The 17678-nt window shown below is 45.5% G+C and overlaps 1 protein-coding gene across 1 annotated transcript in view; it reads right to left on the bottom strand.

Moving 5' to 3' along the window:
* The window catches only part of epha8 (eph receptor A8), a 41056-nt gene extending 23600 nt beyond the window's left edge, over positions 1-17456 (bottom strand). Inside the window, exons 1-2 of the mRNA XM_084704605.1 lie at positions 17291-17456; positions 5271-5335 (exon numbers count right to left, since the gene is read on the bottom strand). Of these exons, the coding sequence (XP_084560731.1) occupies positions 5271-5335; positions 17291-17390 (165 nt within the window). The 5' untranslated portion in view covers positions 17391-17456. The remainder of the gene's footprint in view (positions 1-5270; positions 5336-17290) is intronic.
* Between the last annotated feature and the right edge of the window lie 222 nt (positions 17457-17678).

Here is a 17678-nt window from a genome sequence, read left to right as displayed (position 1 = left end):
ACACAGGGCCACAGAGAGAAGCAAGACGATAGAGAGAGAGAGAGAGAGAGAGAGAGAGAGAGAGAGAGAGAGAGAGAGAGAGAGAGAGAGAGAGAGAGAGAGAGAGAGAGAGAGAGAGAGAGAGAGAGGGGGGGGGAGAGATCGAAATTAATTGGCTGTAAATTGCACATCTGTTTCCTGCCTGCCAACTCTCAGAATCTCTCATCAGGGTAAATCAGATGTGGCAGTCAGAGACAGCATGCGTGTCCCCTTCTAAACATCCACACACACACACGTGCACACACACACACACACACGGCTTGATCTTTTGATATTGGCCCATTGATTCAATAGACCGCATCCACTGAGGATAGCAACACTGATTGTGTGTATTAACGTGACATGCAAACTAAGCATCATGTGTGGCAAAACAATGTATTTTAATGAGTGTGTCACACGTACACGTACAGTATAACATAATAGTGGCGATTCGTTCCATTAGGATTTAGTAGACTTCTGGTGTTGTGATTCAACTTCCCCCCCCCCTCCCCCACCAAGCCTTAATTTCTTATGACTTTGTTTTATTAAAGTCATATGACATCTCTGTCATGTCCCTGTGTGTGGAGACCCAGAGGAAGAGGAGTGGCGTCCACACCAAGCCTCCAGCTGGGAGGTCATGTTCCAGCCGTCTGGAGCACGAGCCCTGGCTGCCTCGTTCAGACGGAACACGTTTCCAAAGTAACGCCTTGATTAATTACCTCCGTTTTTAAACATGTTTGTTATCCATGTCTGATTACTTTCTTTATTGTGTGTGTGTGTGTGTGTGTGTAACTTCATAGACTATCAAAGGGAAAATGAGAAACATGACAGGAGAAGAGAAGACAGGGGAAGATACAGACTGGAAATGTCCACAGTTAACTGCTATGAAGTCATTACTGTTTTGATCCCTTTTGAAACAGATTTGACAGTTTTGAAGTTGTCATGTGTTCGAGCTGCCCATCTTCTGAAGAAGATTACGTTTCTGTGTGAAACACCATCTTCGAACATCCCTGTTTCTTACAACCATCAAACCACACTATTCCAAAGCAGTTAGTCATCTCATCAGGGACCTCTACACTATGATGGCTCTGGTTCAGTGGTGGAGCATTTGACTGCAGATCGAGGCAGGAGGTTCAATTCCTCCCAGTACATCTCTATAGATTAAAAGCTTCTGCTAAATTGATAACTTACAATTTGCATTAAAATGAATGCATTATTATTTTATATATTACGCTTACAAAGGGGAAAGCAAACAGAGAAACAAACAGGTACAATTTTATCCAAGTTGTGAAGAGAATGGAATTGGATGGCAGTTACCCAGCTTCTTATGTCTAAGGACTTAGTAAGATAGTGAGGAGGCAATTACAGAATGTATAGTAGAGATGAATGCTATCAATATGCTGAAGTCCTGCTCATCCTCATCACACACACACACACATATATATACACACAGACACACAAAGGCACACTTTATAAGACAGAGATGTTATAAGTCGTCCAAGAGAAACCAGAAAGAAAAATGCTTTTTCCTTTGAAAGATCTAATTTAAGATTAGTGCATTCGATGGAGGAATGTTGGAGTCCATTTGAGACCGGGGAGGGGAATGACTAGAGAGGATGGAGCAGAAGCCACAGGAGATGGATGGATGGGTCAACAGAGGGACAGACAGATGGATAGAAGGAGGGAAGGGCAGACGGACAGACAGATGTGTTTTTCTCTGAACCATGCAAATGCAACGCAAACAAATGCTTCAAATGAACCTACATTTAAACGAGCAATTTGGAGATTGCACACCCTTGGTAAAGACTTTATGAGCATACAGTGGTTGTTGTCCTAAAGAGTTGGATTTGAACCAAGGTGTAGAACACACACAAGGTGAAGATGCTGTGTTATTGTTCTTTTTTATTATGATATTGGATGAGTGGGGAAGATGATGGGATTTCATGATGTGAGCACATTCTAAAAAGATTTAAATCTAGACACATAATTAAAAATAACTAAACAATGGACCAGTAGAATTGCAGATACTTTCAAGTCAATCTGTTACCCTCCGGAGGTATATCTGAGTGCTGAAGTTTGTGTGTGTGTGTGTTAGAAATTCTATGTGTGTGTTAGAGTGTGTATTTGTGTTAGAGCTGAAGTTTGTGTGTGTGTTTGTGTGTGTTAAAGAGTTTGTGTGTGTTATAGTGTGTATCTGTGCTAGAGCTGAAGTTTGTGTGTGTGTGTGTGTGTGTGTGTTAGAGCTGAAGGAGGTTCCATCTGTAGTGTCCTATCAATCATCCACTGTTACGGGTGACAACTGCACCTGCTTCAGCCCCTCAGGAGATTCAGTTTGTGTGTCAGTGTTTTTGTATGTGTGCGTTTGCGCCTGTGTGTGTCTGTGTACGTAGAAATTCAACCCATCATCAGCTCCTACACTTCATTGCTGCCTAAGTACATGTTAATCATTCCTCCGACCCACACACACACACACACCATACAGTGTCAGCGGTATCGATTTGGGGGGGCCTGTGGATGAACCTGTCATGGCCAACATGGAGAAGACAGGAGGATAATGAAGTCTTCCTGTTCTATCTGACAGGTCCTGACTTGGGATATGTGTGTGTGTGTGTGTGTGTGTTTGTGTGTGTGTGTGTGAGGGAGAGAGAGAGAGGTCTCATGGGCTCCCGGGGTAGCCTACGGGTGTCTTCATTGCTGCCTGACCAAATTGGATGGAAAGGCCCTCAGACTGGTGGACACGATCTGTCATGATGTCACATAAACGATGCGCACAGGGGAGGGCCTGAGGGCCTTAATGGACCTCTCCCTCACACACGTCACACACACACACACCTGCACACACTATCTACGACACACTCGAACCCAGACACACCAACACACCCAAACACACAATCTGACACGGGGTGGATCAGCAGGTTATTACAGTCTATCTCCCATCTGCTCATTAGGTGCCATGTATTGTAGAGGCTGTGTGCTGTCTGTCTGTCTGTCTGTCTGGTGAGGCAGGCAGGCAGGCAGGCTCTGTGCTAGCTTGGTGTTAGCTCAGAGAACACCCTCCACAATGTAATCCATGGCTCCTGTACTTGCCTTATGCAGGAAGAGTCAGAAATAAGAGATCATCAGAGAGCATCATCAGAAAGTTTGCTATGTCTTTTTCAAAAGAAACAACATACTTATTTGTGTCTTATACTAAAAACCTACTTACTGTAGCTCATACTGCGTATAGGGCTTCTGACATCTGCTGTGCTGTCTCATGAATCCTGAACAAGCTTTTAGAGCTTGGCCACAACAAAGTTCTCCCCTCTGTTTCTCTGTTCTTCTCCATCCTTCCTCCGATCCCTGCCTTCATATCTGTCTGGAGCCCACACACACACACACACACACATTCCTCTGCCCCTCTGTCTCTTGCTAAGCCTGTCCGAAATGCAACTCCAGGGGAGCAGAATGGAGACTGTTTTAATCCATCTTCCATAAGCCTGGTCCTGCTGTTGTTCCTCTCTGTTTCCCCTGCGGTCATCCTCTCTATCTCCCCCTCCCACACTCCTCCCACTCAACCTCTCCCCGGGTGAAGGTGCTGTCCCATCAGCAGGAAGAGGCGAGGATTCTACACAGGGACAAGGAGAGCTGGCATCAAGGTCTATAGAAACTCACCACAAACTAAATCCAAACCCTTTACTCCTTTTAAGGTTACAGACATGAGGAAATCCGTGTTCTGCACAATCTCTGCCACTGCTGGCTTACTACAACTATGAAAGCGCTCCTGCTCTGCGCCCGAAGCACTGACCTGGTAAGAACTGTTGTTGCTGGGGTGACACATTCATAACACAGCAAACTGTCAGCAAGACAGAACAAAAAGACCTAAGGTGTGTCGATGATACTGTGTGTTTGTTTGTGTGTGGGTGTGGGTGTGAGTGGGTGTGTGTGTGTGTGTGTGTGTAGGGCCATCAATCTGATGGCAATGACAGGACCTGTCATGATAGCTGTTTATTACAGACCCCACGGGCAAGCTTTCCTGAACATGGGCTCTGCTGAGACAGCCAGACATCACTAATGTCAACACACACGCACACACATAGATCATAGTGTGCCCATGCACCCAACACACACACCAAACACACACATAGCCCAGCATTCCCCATACAAAGAAATCCAGACACATCCCTTCCGTAATATTGCCGCAGTTCCATATTCTGCCATGTCATCTTTTTCTGTCTCTCTTCTGCTTTTGGAATGGCTCTACACTGTTTTGTCCCCATTCAGTGAAGTGCCAATACACACCAAATGTCCACACACACACACACACACACACACAGCAACACAAGCAAACTTCAGAAACTGTCCATTCACTGTGCCTCTAATGTAAGCACCTGGAGTTTTAGAGGGGAATTTGGCTATGCAGCAGAAGCTCTGTTTGACTGATCTGTGCCTGGCGAGAGATCACACTGACACAAACACATACTCTACACACACACACACACACACACACACACACACACACGTACACACATACATACATTCTTCAGCTATTCGGATCCAGATTGAGAGCAGTGCTGTCATCACACTCAGCCAATTTAACTCAGCTCCAACGTCTCGTTTCATCTCAACCAATCAAAAGGAAAACAAGACACCTTCCGCTGATTGGCTTAGAGTTAATTGCATCACATCCTGTGATGTGGGCAAGCTTGGGGTAATTGTGTCCTGGTAGGGGAGTGAGGCATGCTGGGTAAATCTCTATAGTAAGGTGTGTGACAGGAGCGTGTGGCGGGTGGAGGCGGGGGTGGTGACGGCTTGCTGCTAGGATCACGGTGGGTGTCGCTAATTCAATACCCCATGCATCATCACCCAGCGTTATGCTAATTAACTGACGTTCTGTCGCCCTTATGACAATCCGACCCCTCCCTTTTGCCTCCTCCCTCGCCTGTTCAATCCCTCTCTAATCCCCCCGTCTCCCTCTCTCTCCGTCAGTAGGAGTGGGAGAGCCAGAAGGGTCAGAGATGGAGAGCGAGCACATCTCGTCACCGGTCCCACAGACTGACAGCATCTCATTAGATCTTAGTGTCACTTACACAACCCATTTCCCCCCTAATATACCTGACCAATTCACTGGAACGGTTTAACAGAACAAAACCATGTCGTTTCACAGAATGGAGGCAATGTTTGGAGCTAACGATTTAAATATCAGACATGGGACGGAAGACAAGACATGTAAGAACATGGACCAACTGGACATGTAGTTTGAGAAGGCAGCTTACCCCATGCAAAGGATATGATAGCCAGCCCCAGTCTCCTGATATGGAAGATGTGTCCAGTAGGTTCACTGCAAAACAAAAACAGCAAAATGATTACATTGGCAATGACGCAATATTGATGTGTGTTTGTCATTTGTTTCTGTGTTCTTGTTAACAGGGATACCTGATCCAGTGTCTGTGTCACACACAGGCACACACGCAGACCCACGCGCACACACCTGTGTGACAGGGTGACAGATGAGGCTGGACGGTCGTCACAGCAACCAAGCCCAGTGTCACGGCAGGTGATGTCACCTTGACCCAGTTTACCCTCTGAGCCACCGCTCAGCTCTCTGAACACAAGAGGAGGAGGAGCAGGAGGGGAGGAGGACAAAGAGAGGAGGAGGAGATGGGGAGGAATATAGAGACTGAGGAGGAGGGGAGGAGAAGGAGGGGAGGAGGACAAAGAGAGGAGGAGGTGATGGGGAGGAATATGGAGACGGAGGAGAAGGAGGGGAGGAATATAGAGACTGAGGAGGAGGAGGGGGGGAGGAGGGGAGGAGGGGAGGAGGAGGGGAGGAAATAGAGACCGAGGAGGAAGTGAAGGTGAAAAAGAGGGGGGGGGGGGTAGAGACAAGCTAAAGAGACTGGCAAGAAGAGAAGAGACGCGGGACTGCTTTGTCCTCTGTTTCAGTGTTTGTTTATTTACATATTTGTTTTCCAGGTGTGAAGCATTATGGGGTCTGTAATTAGAAACAGCCAGTCAGGAAGCTCTGCCGACAGTCAAGGGCATGGTGTGCGATGGGTTGTCGATCAAACCAATGCACAACCCCACCCATCAGGCTCTGGGAGGGAGCCACAGGGAAGAACAAGCTATAAGGAACCCTAAGTAAGCAATCCTGAGAGCCTATTCCTTCCCCTGACTGAAGTGTGTGTGTGCTCCCTGCCTTCTGATATCACACACTCAAACAGAGGAAGGGAGGCCTGTCCCCAGGGTTTGCTGTCAGCTGATACACATATTAAAATGAGCTTATCAAGCCTCTTCACACCTCCATCCCTCCCTCTCTCGTTCAGTCTCCCTCCTTCTCTCCGTTGCCCTTCCTCCCATTGCTTTTTTTTCATGGTTCATTTTTCCATTTGCCTCCTCAATAAAACTCATATTCTACCTTGCTCTCCATCTCTCCCTCCCCTCTCCCTCCCTCTTCCTCCTTCCCTCCCTCCCTCCCTCCCTCTCCCCCTCTCCCTCTCTCCGTCCCTCTCACACGTGATGTAATTAGCTGGCGTGAAGATGGTCCTAATTTGGGCGTGTGGGCGCTGAGGAGGGCAGTGGGTCAGAACATAGAGACAGATGGCACCGCCACCTTCCCCTTCGTGATTCCATTCTCCCTCCCTCTGCCATTGCTCTCCTCCTCTCTCTCTACCTTCCTATGCCATTGCTCTCCTCGTCCCTCTCTCTCCCTCCCTCTCTCCCTCTGCCATTGCTCTCCTCTCTCTCTCCCTCCCTCTCTCCCATGCCATCGCTCTCCTCCTTTCCTCCTTCCCTCCGTCTGTCATCACTCTTTTCCCCTCTCCCCCCTGAGGGTGCCTCTGTCCTATCGTCTCACAGTGATGATGCGTTGGTCCCACATTCCATCCAAGGTCACAAATGGATGTCACAATTACACGCTGTTGAGTGTTAGTCCAGCCTGCCAAAGTGACATAATGGAACTATCAGGTGAATGTGACTGGATATAATAATTGTGTGACAAGCATCGCAGCGTGAGGGAATTCTGCTTTGTATTAAATCAGGAAAAAAAGACAAATATCCCTATCAGAGTGTGAGACATCAACTCACGCCAAAGCTATTGAAGATACTTGAGCGGTCCCACCGGTATTAATTTAATTTCTACTTAAATGAAAAATCCTTCTGACTTTGAAGACATTGGAAGTGGTGTGTAAAATTGCAGGGGCTGTCTAAATGATGACTGTACACTGCAGTTTATACTTCTGCAGGCTGGCTGCCATCACACTCTGAAGTGACACCAATAAGATGGCAAATTGACAATAATTAACATATTGGTGATGCTGTTGTTGCTGGATGTAAATAAATATAGCTTATCACAGGCAAATGTGACTATTGTATAATACAGTATTGCACAGTGGCATTGGTCTGTGGTTGTGCAAACGTAATATATTTGGTGAAGGTTTCTGCACAAATGTGCTGTTTTGCTCAGGGTTAAAGCCATAGCTTGAGGAAATAGAGTGTTTCTCCTCAAGGAATCTGGGCTTGAAATTGAGTTTGTTCATCTTTCAAAGCTTTGAGTTCATAACAGCAACACACGACAGCCTCCTTCTCATCATCCTTCACTTCTCCCTTTCCCTCTTTCTCCTTCGCATCCTCCCTCTCTCTCCCTCTCCCTCTCCCTCCCTCTCTCTCTCTCTCTATCTCTCTCTCTCTCTTCCAAATGAAAAGGCTGCCTACTGAGTAAGGTTGTTTTTGCTCGCTGAGAGACGTGCAACATATTTCCCAGGGCAGCGGTCAACTTTTCCTGGCCATTACTTTCTCTCGCTCCACAACAATGTGTGTGTGTGTGCGTGTGTGTGTGTGTGTGTGTGTGTGAACTTGTGTGTGTGGATATGTGCGTGGAGCTCAAGTGTGAGCCTCCGGCTGCTAACTCAGGACTGGTGCATGTATCAAATCAGTGGCCGGCTACAGTCTGGAACTGCCTGGGCCCACACCACTCCAAACCAGCCCCCTCTCCAGCAGGCTGCATGGCTGAGTGTCTCCAGACAGAGGTGAATTATGGGCCATGGAGAGGAGGAAGAAGTTCCACTTATTGCCTGCAGCGTACGACTCCAGCTAGCAAAACAACAAAAGTGCATTTAAAACAGAATGGAAAGCAATGATAGACCCGGAGATCTGGCTCCTATAAACAAACATAAATTTCCCTGGCCTCCACTTTGCCAGCTCCTGAATACCAATCTGTGACACAGGCCAAGCATTCATTGGGTTGATGGCGTGGATCAGCTCCTGCCTGTGTTACCCGCAGAGAGTCCCACATAAAGCAGGGACATCACCGAACACACACAGGCACTCAAGTACACTTCCATCCTAGGAAAGGGTCCGTGCCAGCTGTGTAATTATCTCATCAACACCTCCCTGTTCTAACGAGTCTGTCTCCTCCAGAACACTCCTCTCCAGCCGTCCTACCAGAGGAGCCCATAAAAGCTTTCTGAGAGATGAGAGAGAGAAGTCCCGCCACCAGCCTCAAACACACTCCCACCCCACAGCTGCAGACCCACACAGCTAGTTAGCAATGTGCTACTTTCGACGTTTCGACGTTAGTTTTTAAAAGGCTTTGTTGTTCCACACCTATTCCCAGCACACCAATTAATAGACTCACTCCAGATCAGTCAGTTGCTCATATCGCTCTCCCATTTTTATGTTTGTCCGGACCCCACTCACAACATCCTTCCTTTCACCGACTGTACCCCCTCCAAAGATCTTTCATCTACCTATTGGACCAGCATCCCTCCATCCTCTTTTCTCTGGTGAATCTCTTTTCGACTGGTAAACCCTTACCCCATCAGGGCGCCTCACTCTCTCTCATCTCTCAAGACTCCTCTCCCCATACACCTGTCCATCTCCCTCCAATGGCACACACTGCCATCCCCCAAGCATTTTGTCCTGAAGAGACTCCGAAACAGGAGGAGGGAAGGAGACAGAGAAGAGAAGCTGGAAGAAGCGAGAGAAACAGAGGAGGAGTCTGTAGGGAATCAGTTTACCCCTCTTTGATAGAGACGTCCCCCAAACCCGAGTTTTCATCCCAAACATTTCATGTCTCAGCTGTGAGTGAGGCGAGGATTCCCTGGAGCGCCCGGTGGTAAACAGAATCAACAACAGTAGCCTCACAGGCCGGTGTGCTCACACACCTCCATTAGAAAACACTCTTCAGATCTGGGAGAACAAGACAGCAAAACACTCCAGCATTATTAAATACCGTTATGAATCGCTGCCCGCTTTCAACAAAGCCAAAAACAAAGTGTGCCGTCTCTTGCTGCTGACATGACATCTGGATAGGTAGAGAGAAAAACAAGCTTTAAAGCTGCTGCTCCTCTTAGTCTAGCCGAAAAAGTTGAGTTTCGTTTTTCTGAGTGTATCGTTCCTTCTCTGCCATGTGTAGAAGCCAACACTATGTCTCTATACATGAGCTGCCTATTCCAGTACAGGCACTGGCTCTCATTCATGTTGTTTTAATAGTCATTGCAAACGTACAGAGACGAAGTTCTTTCTGTTTCTGGCTGCATACCATTAGCCCTGCTGCAGGATAGAGAAGGAGTAGGCTACAGGGGCAGCGAGGCTCCGTATCTCCCCAGAGAGAGCAGCGTGTTGCTGGGCACACTGCCGTCGAGGCCTTGGGGCCCAGGGGAAAACCTCCACAGAAGCATGGAGCAAAGAAGGAGAGGAGGAGAGGTGTGCAAAACTATTAATAGACGCGGAATGGGGGGAGTGATGGAAAGAAGGAAGGAGGATACAATATCTGCAAACAACCAGATAGATAATGAAGACACATTCCACTGTGTTGGGACATCCACGCAGATTTGAGCTCACAGTGACCAGGTGTACAGGTTTTCAAGCAGTAGGACAGTTAACAAAGTAGAAACTTGCTTTACTGATTTATAGTAAGGGAGTTCAGGAGTGGGTTACCTGGTTGTAGATCGAGGGAGGTAGAGCAAGTCCAGAAAGCGAAAAAGAATAGACAGTTGACAGAGACGCTTCATCGATACTGCTCTCTCTCCAGTCTTAATATCTTTTTTTCTTTCTCATCCTGTCCACAGTCTAGGTTCCTCATCAATAAATAAGATGAGTTATTCTCAATGTATTTCCTTTTTCTCTCGTTCCCCTCAAGGCCCGGTGCTGTCAGATTGATTCAGACCTGGGAACGGCTGTGTCTCTCTTTCACTGACTTTCATCTTCTCATCATTTCTCAGAGTCTCGAATGAAGACCCTTCATCAGTTAAATCTGCCGTCTATTGACGAGTGTTGCACATGCCCTCAGAGAGGGTTCGATGTCTCATGGGCATTAGTCTGTTCTTCTTGGAGTGTGTGTGTGTGTGTGTGTGTGCGCGTGTACAGGATCCATGTACTCCATGCATGCTTCCGTTCCTGTCTGTCGACATGCTCTCATGCATGGACGTGTGTGTGACTGGAACCTGCAGCGTGTACAGGCGTGAGAGCGCGTGCGTGTCTGTGTGCGCGCGCGTGTGCATGTTCCTCCGCGCAGTCCAAGTCCTGATGCTGCACGCCTGACTGCACTACCTCACGCAGTCACCAGCTGTCCGTATGGTGACACAGTGACACGGCGAGACGCCTGCTGTTATTGGAGGCAGGCTGATAAAACACAGCCAGGGGATAAACAACACAAACAAATGGAACTCAGATGGAACACTGAAGCGTAACAAAGGATAAACTATTATCCTGTGTGTGGTGACACACTGTCAGATTAATGCGTGTGTGCTCCCCCCCCACCCCCCCCCCCCGCAGGAGACACCACTGGTGTCATCAACTTAAAAGTTGGTGTCAGAAATAAAGTCCTCTGCTTTTGACCGTATGGACCAGTCATTGTGTAAATGGAGGAACCCACGCTGGTACTGCAGTAGCATCCTGGATCAGGACCTGATGTTCCCTCATGTCCTGAGACCTTCGACGAAGAGAGGGAGGGACTGGGATCTGTGATGGAGAGGGATGGTGTGAGGAGTGGGACTGCGATCTCTGAAAGGACCACAGGATGGATCATTCCCTATCATAAGGACAGACCCTGTCGTTTCACAGATGAGTGGAGCGAGGGATCTAGCCCTCGACCAGACAAACAGAGGATCCGTTTGTCATTCCCATGACAATTCAGGCCACCAGGTAACTCAGAGGCCAAGCACTGATGCAAGAGTGTGAAATAGATTTATAATCCTTTCCTCCAGAATTCTAGACCTTGATTTCATTTATTCAGCTCTTTTCCACCCTTTCCCTCCCTCCATCCTTCCGAGCCTGTGTATAGACTATGCATTATAAATGCTTTGGCTCGGTCGAGAGAAATGGTTTGCATGTGGCAAGCATTAATATCATTGTGCACAGATGTATCCACGCATGCATCGAAGTACATGTGTGTGTGTGTGTGTGTGTGTGTAGGTCTGTGTGTGTGTGTGTGTGTATCTGTCTAAGTGTTTGCATGAATGTCCATGTGCGTATGTGCAAAAACGTCTTTATTGGATGAAGTGTGTATCCACCTTCTCCACCATCTTAATCACATTAGGCCTGTGATTTATGGCCAGATTACCGGCTGTAAAATGTATTATTTCCTTGTGGAGACAGTAGAGCGAAAGAGATCCATCACTGTGGATCGCACTGGCTTTGTGGATCACTACATCATATCTGAACAGCAAGGTTAGCAGAGAGCGTCTTCAGCCATACATAATCATTGACTCTACATATTGCATTTTACTATCCGAACACACAGAGTTTGTTACTGTAAGGATGCAAACAAAGAAGAAAGCAGGGTACGGCTTGTTCTGTTTGACCTTATTACTGGCTCCCTTCCTTGGCAAAATAGCAATTGCCACGGGTTGCCAGGTTTGCCGGCATTTATCAGAGAGTATTAGACCTCCGCTAGTCTTCTATTAAACTTAATGAACATTTAAATCCTCTAATGGATTGAGAGGAATTGAGAGCCACGATTTATCAGGCAGGCACTGCCCGCCGCTGTTGATAAAGACACTCACGAATTGACTGAGAGACACTTTTAAGAGACATGCCATGTTTTCCCTCTCCACTCTCTCTGCTTTATCTCAGTGTGAGTCTCTTTTGCTGTCTTTTAATGTATAAATATATGTATATATACATATATATATACATATATATATATATATATATTCATATTTAGCTACTAATATACTTTTTTCCCCAAAAATACTTTTCCCCATTTCTTTCATACTTTTAAGTGTTTCTTGCATTTAGGCGATGTGAGGTATTTTCCTCTCAGTGTTGTGTTATGAAACATAAAACAAGTCAGTCTCTCCACAGCCTGATCTCAGTCATTCATCAGTCCCCATGAAGGGAACATCACAGTGATCCCACCAGGAGGGATGCGTTAACACAACCACTACAGCAGCCCATTATGGAGCTGTCACAAACCGCTGCCAACCATCGCTCCGCCTCACTCTCCAACAGACAGAGTGAAGCATCTCACAGCCCACAAGCTAGGTGGGCCAATAAATAAATTAACAACTGTACAGCACTATCAAGCAGCATTGGCTAGTATACCCAGGGCACAGGGCAGCTGAACTCAGCCCAACCTGGCCGCAGCCTCTGGTAATGGGGGAGAGATCTCAGGAGAGTCCAAGGCTTCTTAGGCCCATCTGAATCAGGGATAAACCACAGGTCTGGAAGGTTTGAACACCTGCTTGTATTGATCTATTAGTTCTGGCATATTCTGACTGACAGTCCTTACAAGGCTGATCTGATCAGACCCATGCAGAGGAGAGATGCTCCAGCGAGCACACAGTAAGGACACTTCCATATGATACTATGCCAGACAATAATGCAGTAGCAAACAATTTACCTTCCTCCATTTCTCATGAATTCTTTAATCTCTCATTTTACTTTCAATGTGTTTTATCTCCATGTTTTCACTTAAATATACTTTGAATTACATTTTCTTTGATGACGGACAACACAAAAACTACAAGTTCAGACATGTTCAAGACGACCAGGAAAGTGGCAATGTCATTATTCCACATGCTGTGACTAACACAAACATTAATGTTCCCAAGTACAAAATCTAGAAAGTCTTTGATTATTGTAAGGTAAAAACGCCATTGTCTGGAAGTAGCATTAATGTTGCTTACATATGGGTTTTAGCTGATTTATCTCTGTGATAGGAATGACCTCTTATTGTTCATAGATTAATTGAAAAATGCAGCACAACTTTGTTGAGCAACTGCAAATCTCCACACTCTAGATATCTCATTATGGTAATTCTAGTTTAAACATATCCAGACTCTGCAGTTTACCAACAACTTCTCAGCCACTTTCTCCACTCCTGGGTGGTTCACTGTGATAAGGTATTATTCCTGTAGTGTGTCTTTTGCACACTTTACCATGGGTTCCTATCCTGCTCAGCCCAAGGCAGTGTGTATCGAGGGTTTCAGTCCCCCATTCCCCTCTATGTCTTTAGATAAAAAGCACTTGCTAAGTTTATTGAGACTAAAACACACAAACACACATCCACAAACACACAGACTCTTGGGAAATGCAGTAATCCTATACTAATGAGTTACTAATGAGTGAGCATCCTCATTAGGTATGCCTTTCCTTCTCTACATGGTGTAGGTGGTGTCTCAGAGTACCGGGGCCTGCAAGGAGAGCTCCCCGGCTGCAGGAGACAGAGCGGCACTCAGGGGTGGGATCAGGGACACCAGCACACATGGGCCGCCAGAGAAAAGAGGACAGATCACATCCAGACTTCAACAAACTATGCATCAGTGCCAGGTGGAGATTTGTACATAAAAGGGACTTCAGTTTGGATTGTTGAAACCCGATACAAAGTCTATTTTTTGTACTTATTTTCTGTGTTAAACCGCATTTGTCTAAAATGTTGTAGATTGAATGTACTGCATACAAATAGAACATGAACAAGCTAATTAGCATAAAACAGTAGATTACAGAAGATTATTAAGACTCAGTCAGACAGTGTTTTCTCGTGGCAAATTGAGATAACTGAGATAACATTAGCTAATAGCAATAAACTATTCTCAGCTGTTCTCATGTGTCAGCTGATCTGCTGAAACAGAACAAAACAGAACAGTAAAGTGGTTTGATTATACTTGCCTTACAATTATTTTTCTTTTTTTTACTTTCTGCAGATGAATGTAGATTTGTAGATTTTTTAAATATAAAACACTCATGTCACTATTTACAATTCCTCAGAGTTTGTCTTCATGTGATTTTGTTGTGGTTAAGATGTTTCTTCTTTTAACGTTTGTACAACTTGGTGAAACGTGGTTTCATTCCAAAACACTAGTATATAGTGTACTTATATACTTATATATGAACCATTTATTGTACACTGTCTGTGAGAGGAGGTAAAAAAGCCAGAGAGAGAGAACACAATAGAGAAAGAATGAGAGTGAGAGAGACAGAGAGAGAAGCAGGGATATTCTACAATCATGTTGTGGTATTACTGTGTCTCCAGGGTGGAAGGGGATTTGTGCCTGGATTTCCAACATTGTTTCTGCTGTTAGAGACGCATTCAAGTTGGATGTGTGCGCATAACATACTCTGACAGACACGTCCAAAATGTTATGTGTCAGCACAGAGAAACACGCTGCACAAGCAATGACAGCTCAGCATTTTCCTTAGGTTTTTATGTACATTTTAAGACATTTGTGGATGATCTTCTTTACATTTTTCCTTTGTTTTATGACATAAAATGTTCAGTATGGTACTAGAAAACTAAAAAATATATTGAACTGAGCCCTTAAAAGATAATTTAGTAGATCATCACATTTTTCCCACAGTTAGATAGCAAATTATCCTTTTAATTACAGCAATTGGAACTGAGTTTGACTCAACAAATCAAACCAAATCAGCATTCACTGTTGTTTTTGGCCAAAGTGTTGGTGGTTGGAAGTGTTAGTCTGTGTTTGTGCCTGTGTGGATGTGTGTGTTAAGTAAGCATCACATTTGAGTTTTTCTTCTAGTCAGAGGGTTGAGTGAGGGCCGCCTGTTTTCCCAGAGAGCCCACATCTTTCTCCATATATTACATTTTCTTTTTTTCTCTAACTTTCCTTTCAAAGGTTATCTTCATTTCCATATACTTGAAATATTTGTAATTGCCCCCTAGCTAAACTAAAGCAAGAAGTTAAATTAATTTTGAGGAACAATTTTCTTTAGAAGCCACTTTGACATTCAACCAAGAGGGTTTTTAAAGATGAATATTTTATAACAAAATTTAAGAGGACGAATCTGCTTTTTATTCGTTTTGTATCATAGAGTTATTGTCATGCACAATTATTTTTAAATGGTACATGAAATAACTGAAAATATGGCAAGTATGAAATGTTTCACTGATGTAACTGACGTAAGGAATCCATTATCACTAATGGAAGCGTCTAAATGAATCCATTTTACATTTTATATATTGTAATTGAAAATGTGTAATTGACATTACTGCCACATGACAAGTCACATATCATAAAAAGGTATTTCAACTGAGCTGCCAAATAAACATAACTGTTTTTATTTTGAATGATTTAAGGATTCTATCTTGAATGTAGATCAGAGCCCATTACAAACTTAAGTGACTACATTACTGTAATCTCTACGTTAAGCAGATGTTCATGTGTGCTTACAAATAACACACTTGTGTCTATGTCATGACATAAATATTTTACTCTGCGTGTGTCTGTGCTTACTAATGTGTGTAACCTTGCGTGTGAAGTAGCCTAGCCATCCTACCTGTGAGCGTGTGTGTGTGTCCGACCACCATCCTACCTGTGAGCGTGTGTGTCAGTCCACCATCCTGCTTGTGAGCGTGTGTGTGTCAGACCACCATCCTGCTTGTGAGCGTGTGTGTGTCAGACCACCATCCTGCTTGTGAGCGTGTGTGTGTCAGTCCACCATCCTGCTTGTGAGCGTGTGTGTGTCCGACCACCATCCGTTGCAGGAGGGGGACCGCGGGTTGCGAGTTCAGCAGCAATGGCGATGTTTCAGACTAGATCATACACAGCAACATGAACTGTAGGAGCATGTAATCTTATTTAACTACTGGAAAGAGGCAATGAGAGAGGCAACACACACACTAAAGAATTCAATCAAAATGGCAAGTGGAATTAAGTGCGACATTTTGCCCCTCCCCTCCTGTCAGTACCTTTAGGGAGTCAGTACCTCCTGTCTCCCCCCCACAGCCCCTCCTGTCTCACCCTCATTGAGGTCTCTCTCTCTGGTGTTAAACTGATGCTGCCAGTGGGGCCAGAACTCTGGCAGCCGCACCAACGATGACTCCGCTATGAGTCTCAGGAGACAGGACCCACGACAAGGACGCGGACCCTGTCACTCACACACACACACAGCTCTCTGGAGGACAACAGGGCACAATGAGGATGAGTGACATTAGTTTACCATATGACAACAAGGCTGTTTTGTCACAGGGATGGCAGGATGGAGGACAAGAGAATGAGACAGAGAGACGTAAAAAGAACCTTGTGTTTCTGAGGTGACCTCACTATGTTCGGGGTTACACGATGATTCTGGTGTAATGCTTTTTGAAGTTTCCTCACACAAACGCATGCACTTCTCAATGAGACCAGGGGCTGAAAGCGATTACCGACCAACTTGGATTTTTATTGGAGGATTGAGTGTGGTATCTGTGTGGTGGTGTTCAGTCAGGCAGTAACCTCAGATCCTGTGCTGTCCCTGTTTGACTCGGGCTCTCCCAGGACACACCATTCAGCCTCTCTCCAAGCATACAATGCCACATTTGAATGGTTATGGTGATCATTATTGTCAATTCATTGTTATAACCCGTGTGGTGAAGACTGGTGGGAGCTTTAAACTGTGGTAGAGGACAGATGCTCTGTCACACACATAGACACACACACGCAAACATGCGCACACACACACACACACACACAGACAAACACACAGATAGACAAGCATATATGCATGTACACACACACACACAAATGAAAGCACACACTCAGTCACACAAACAAAAATCCCACAAATTGTGACAGCATATGCAAGCAAACATAATCAACCAGTGTGGACATAAAACGTAGACTGAGATAACAGCTTTTTGTATTGGGGAGCAACTTTCAGTAGGCTTGTATCAAAATTTGTCTTTACATATGTTAATTCCTGCTGATGGCAAAATACACAAATAATTCATGCTGCTTTCATGCAAAGGAATTGTTATTCATTCACTCAGTTTTTAGACAGACAAACACACACACACAAACTTATACACACACACTCAAACACACACAAACACACGTACACAATGTAACCTTACCTTCGTTGTTGTTGTTGTTGTTAGTTCCCGCGGTGGCCAGTGCTTGTAGTGATGTAGTCCATAGAAGCAGTAGAGCTGCAAGCCAATGGTCTGAAGCCATGGTGCTGACTAACACACACACACACACTACCGATCCCTCTCTTCCTCTCTCCTCTCACTCCCTCACTCTCACTCTCCCGCTCTGCCTCTTCCTTCCTCTCTGCGTCCCAGTGTCTGAGCCGGCACAGAAAGCATGTGTGTGTGGAGGCGAGTGTGTGTGTGTGAGGGCTGCGAGCTCATTGGGCTAGAGTTAGAGACAGCCTCTGTGGCTCCCAGTCTGTCTGTCTGCTCTCTCTCTCTCTCTCTCTTCTCTCTCTCTCTCTCTCTCTCTCTCTCTCTCTCTCTCTCT

This window comes from Hypomesus nipponensis, chromosome 9 (assembly GCF_054491055.1).
Source record: "Hypomesus nipponensis isolate SF chromosome 9, ASM5449105v1, whole genome shotgun sequence".
Classification (NCBI taxonomy): Eukaryota; Metazoa; Chordata; class Actinopteri; order Osmeriformes; family Osmeridae; genus Hypomesus; species Hypomesus nipponensis.
This window is presented reverse-complemented; position numbering and strand designations above follow the sequence as displayed.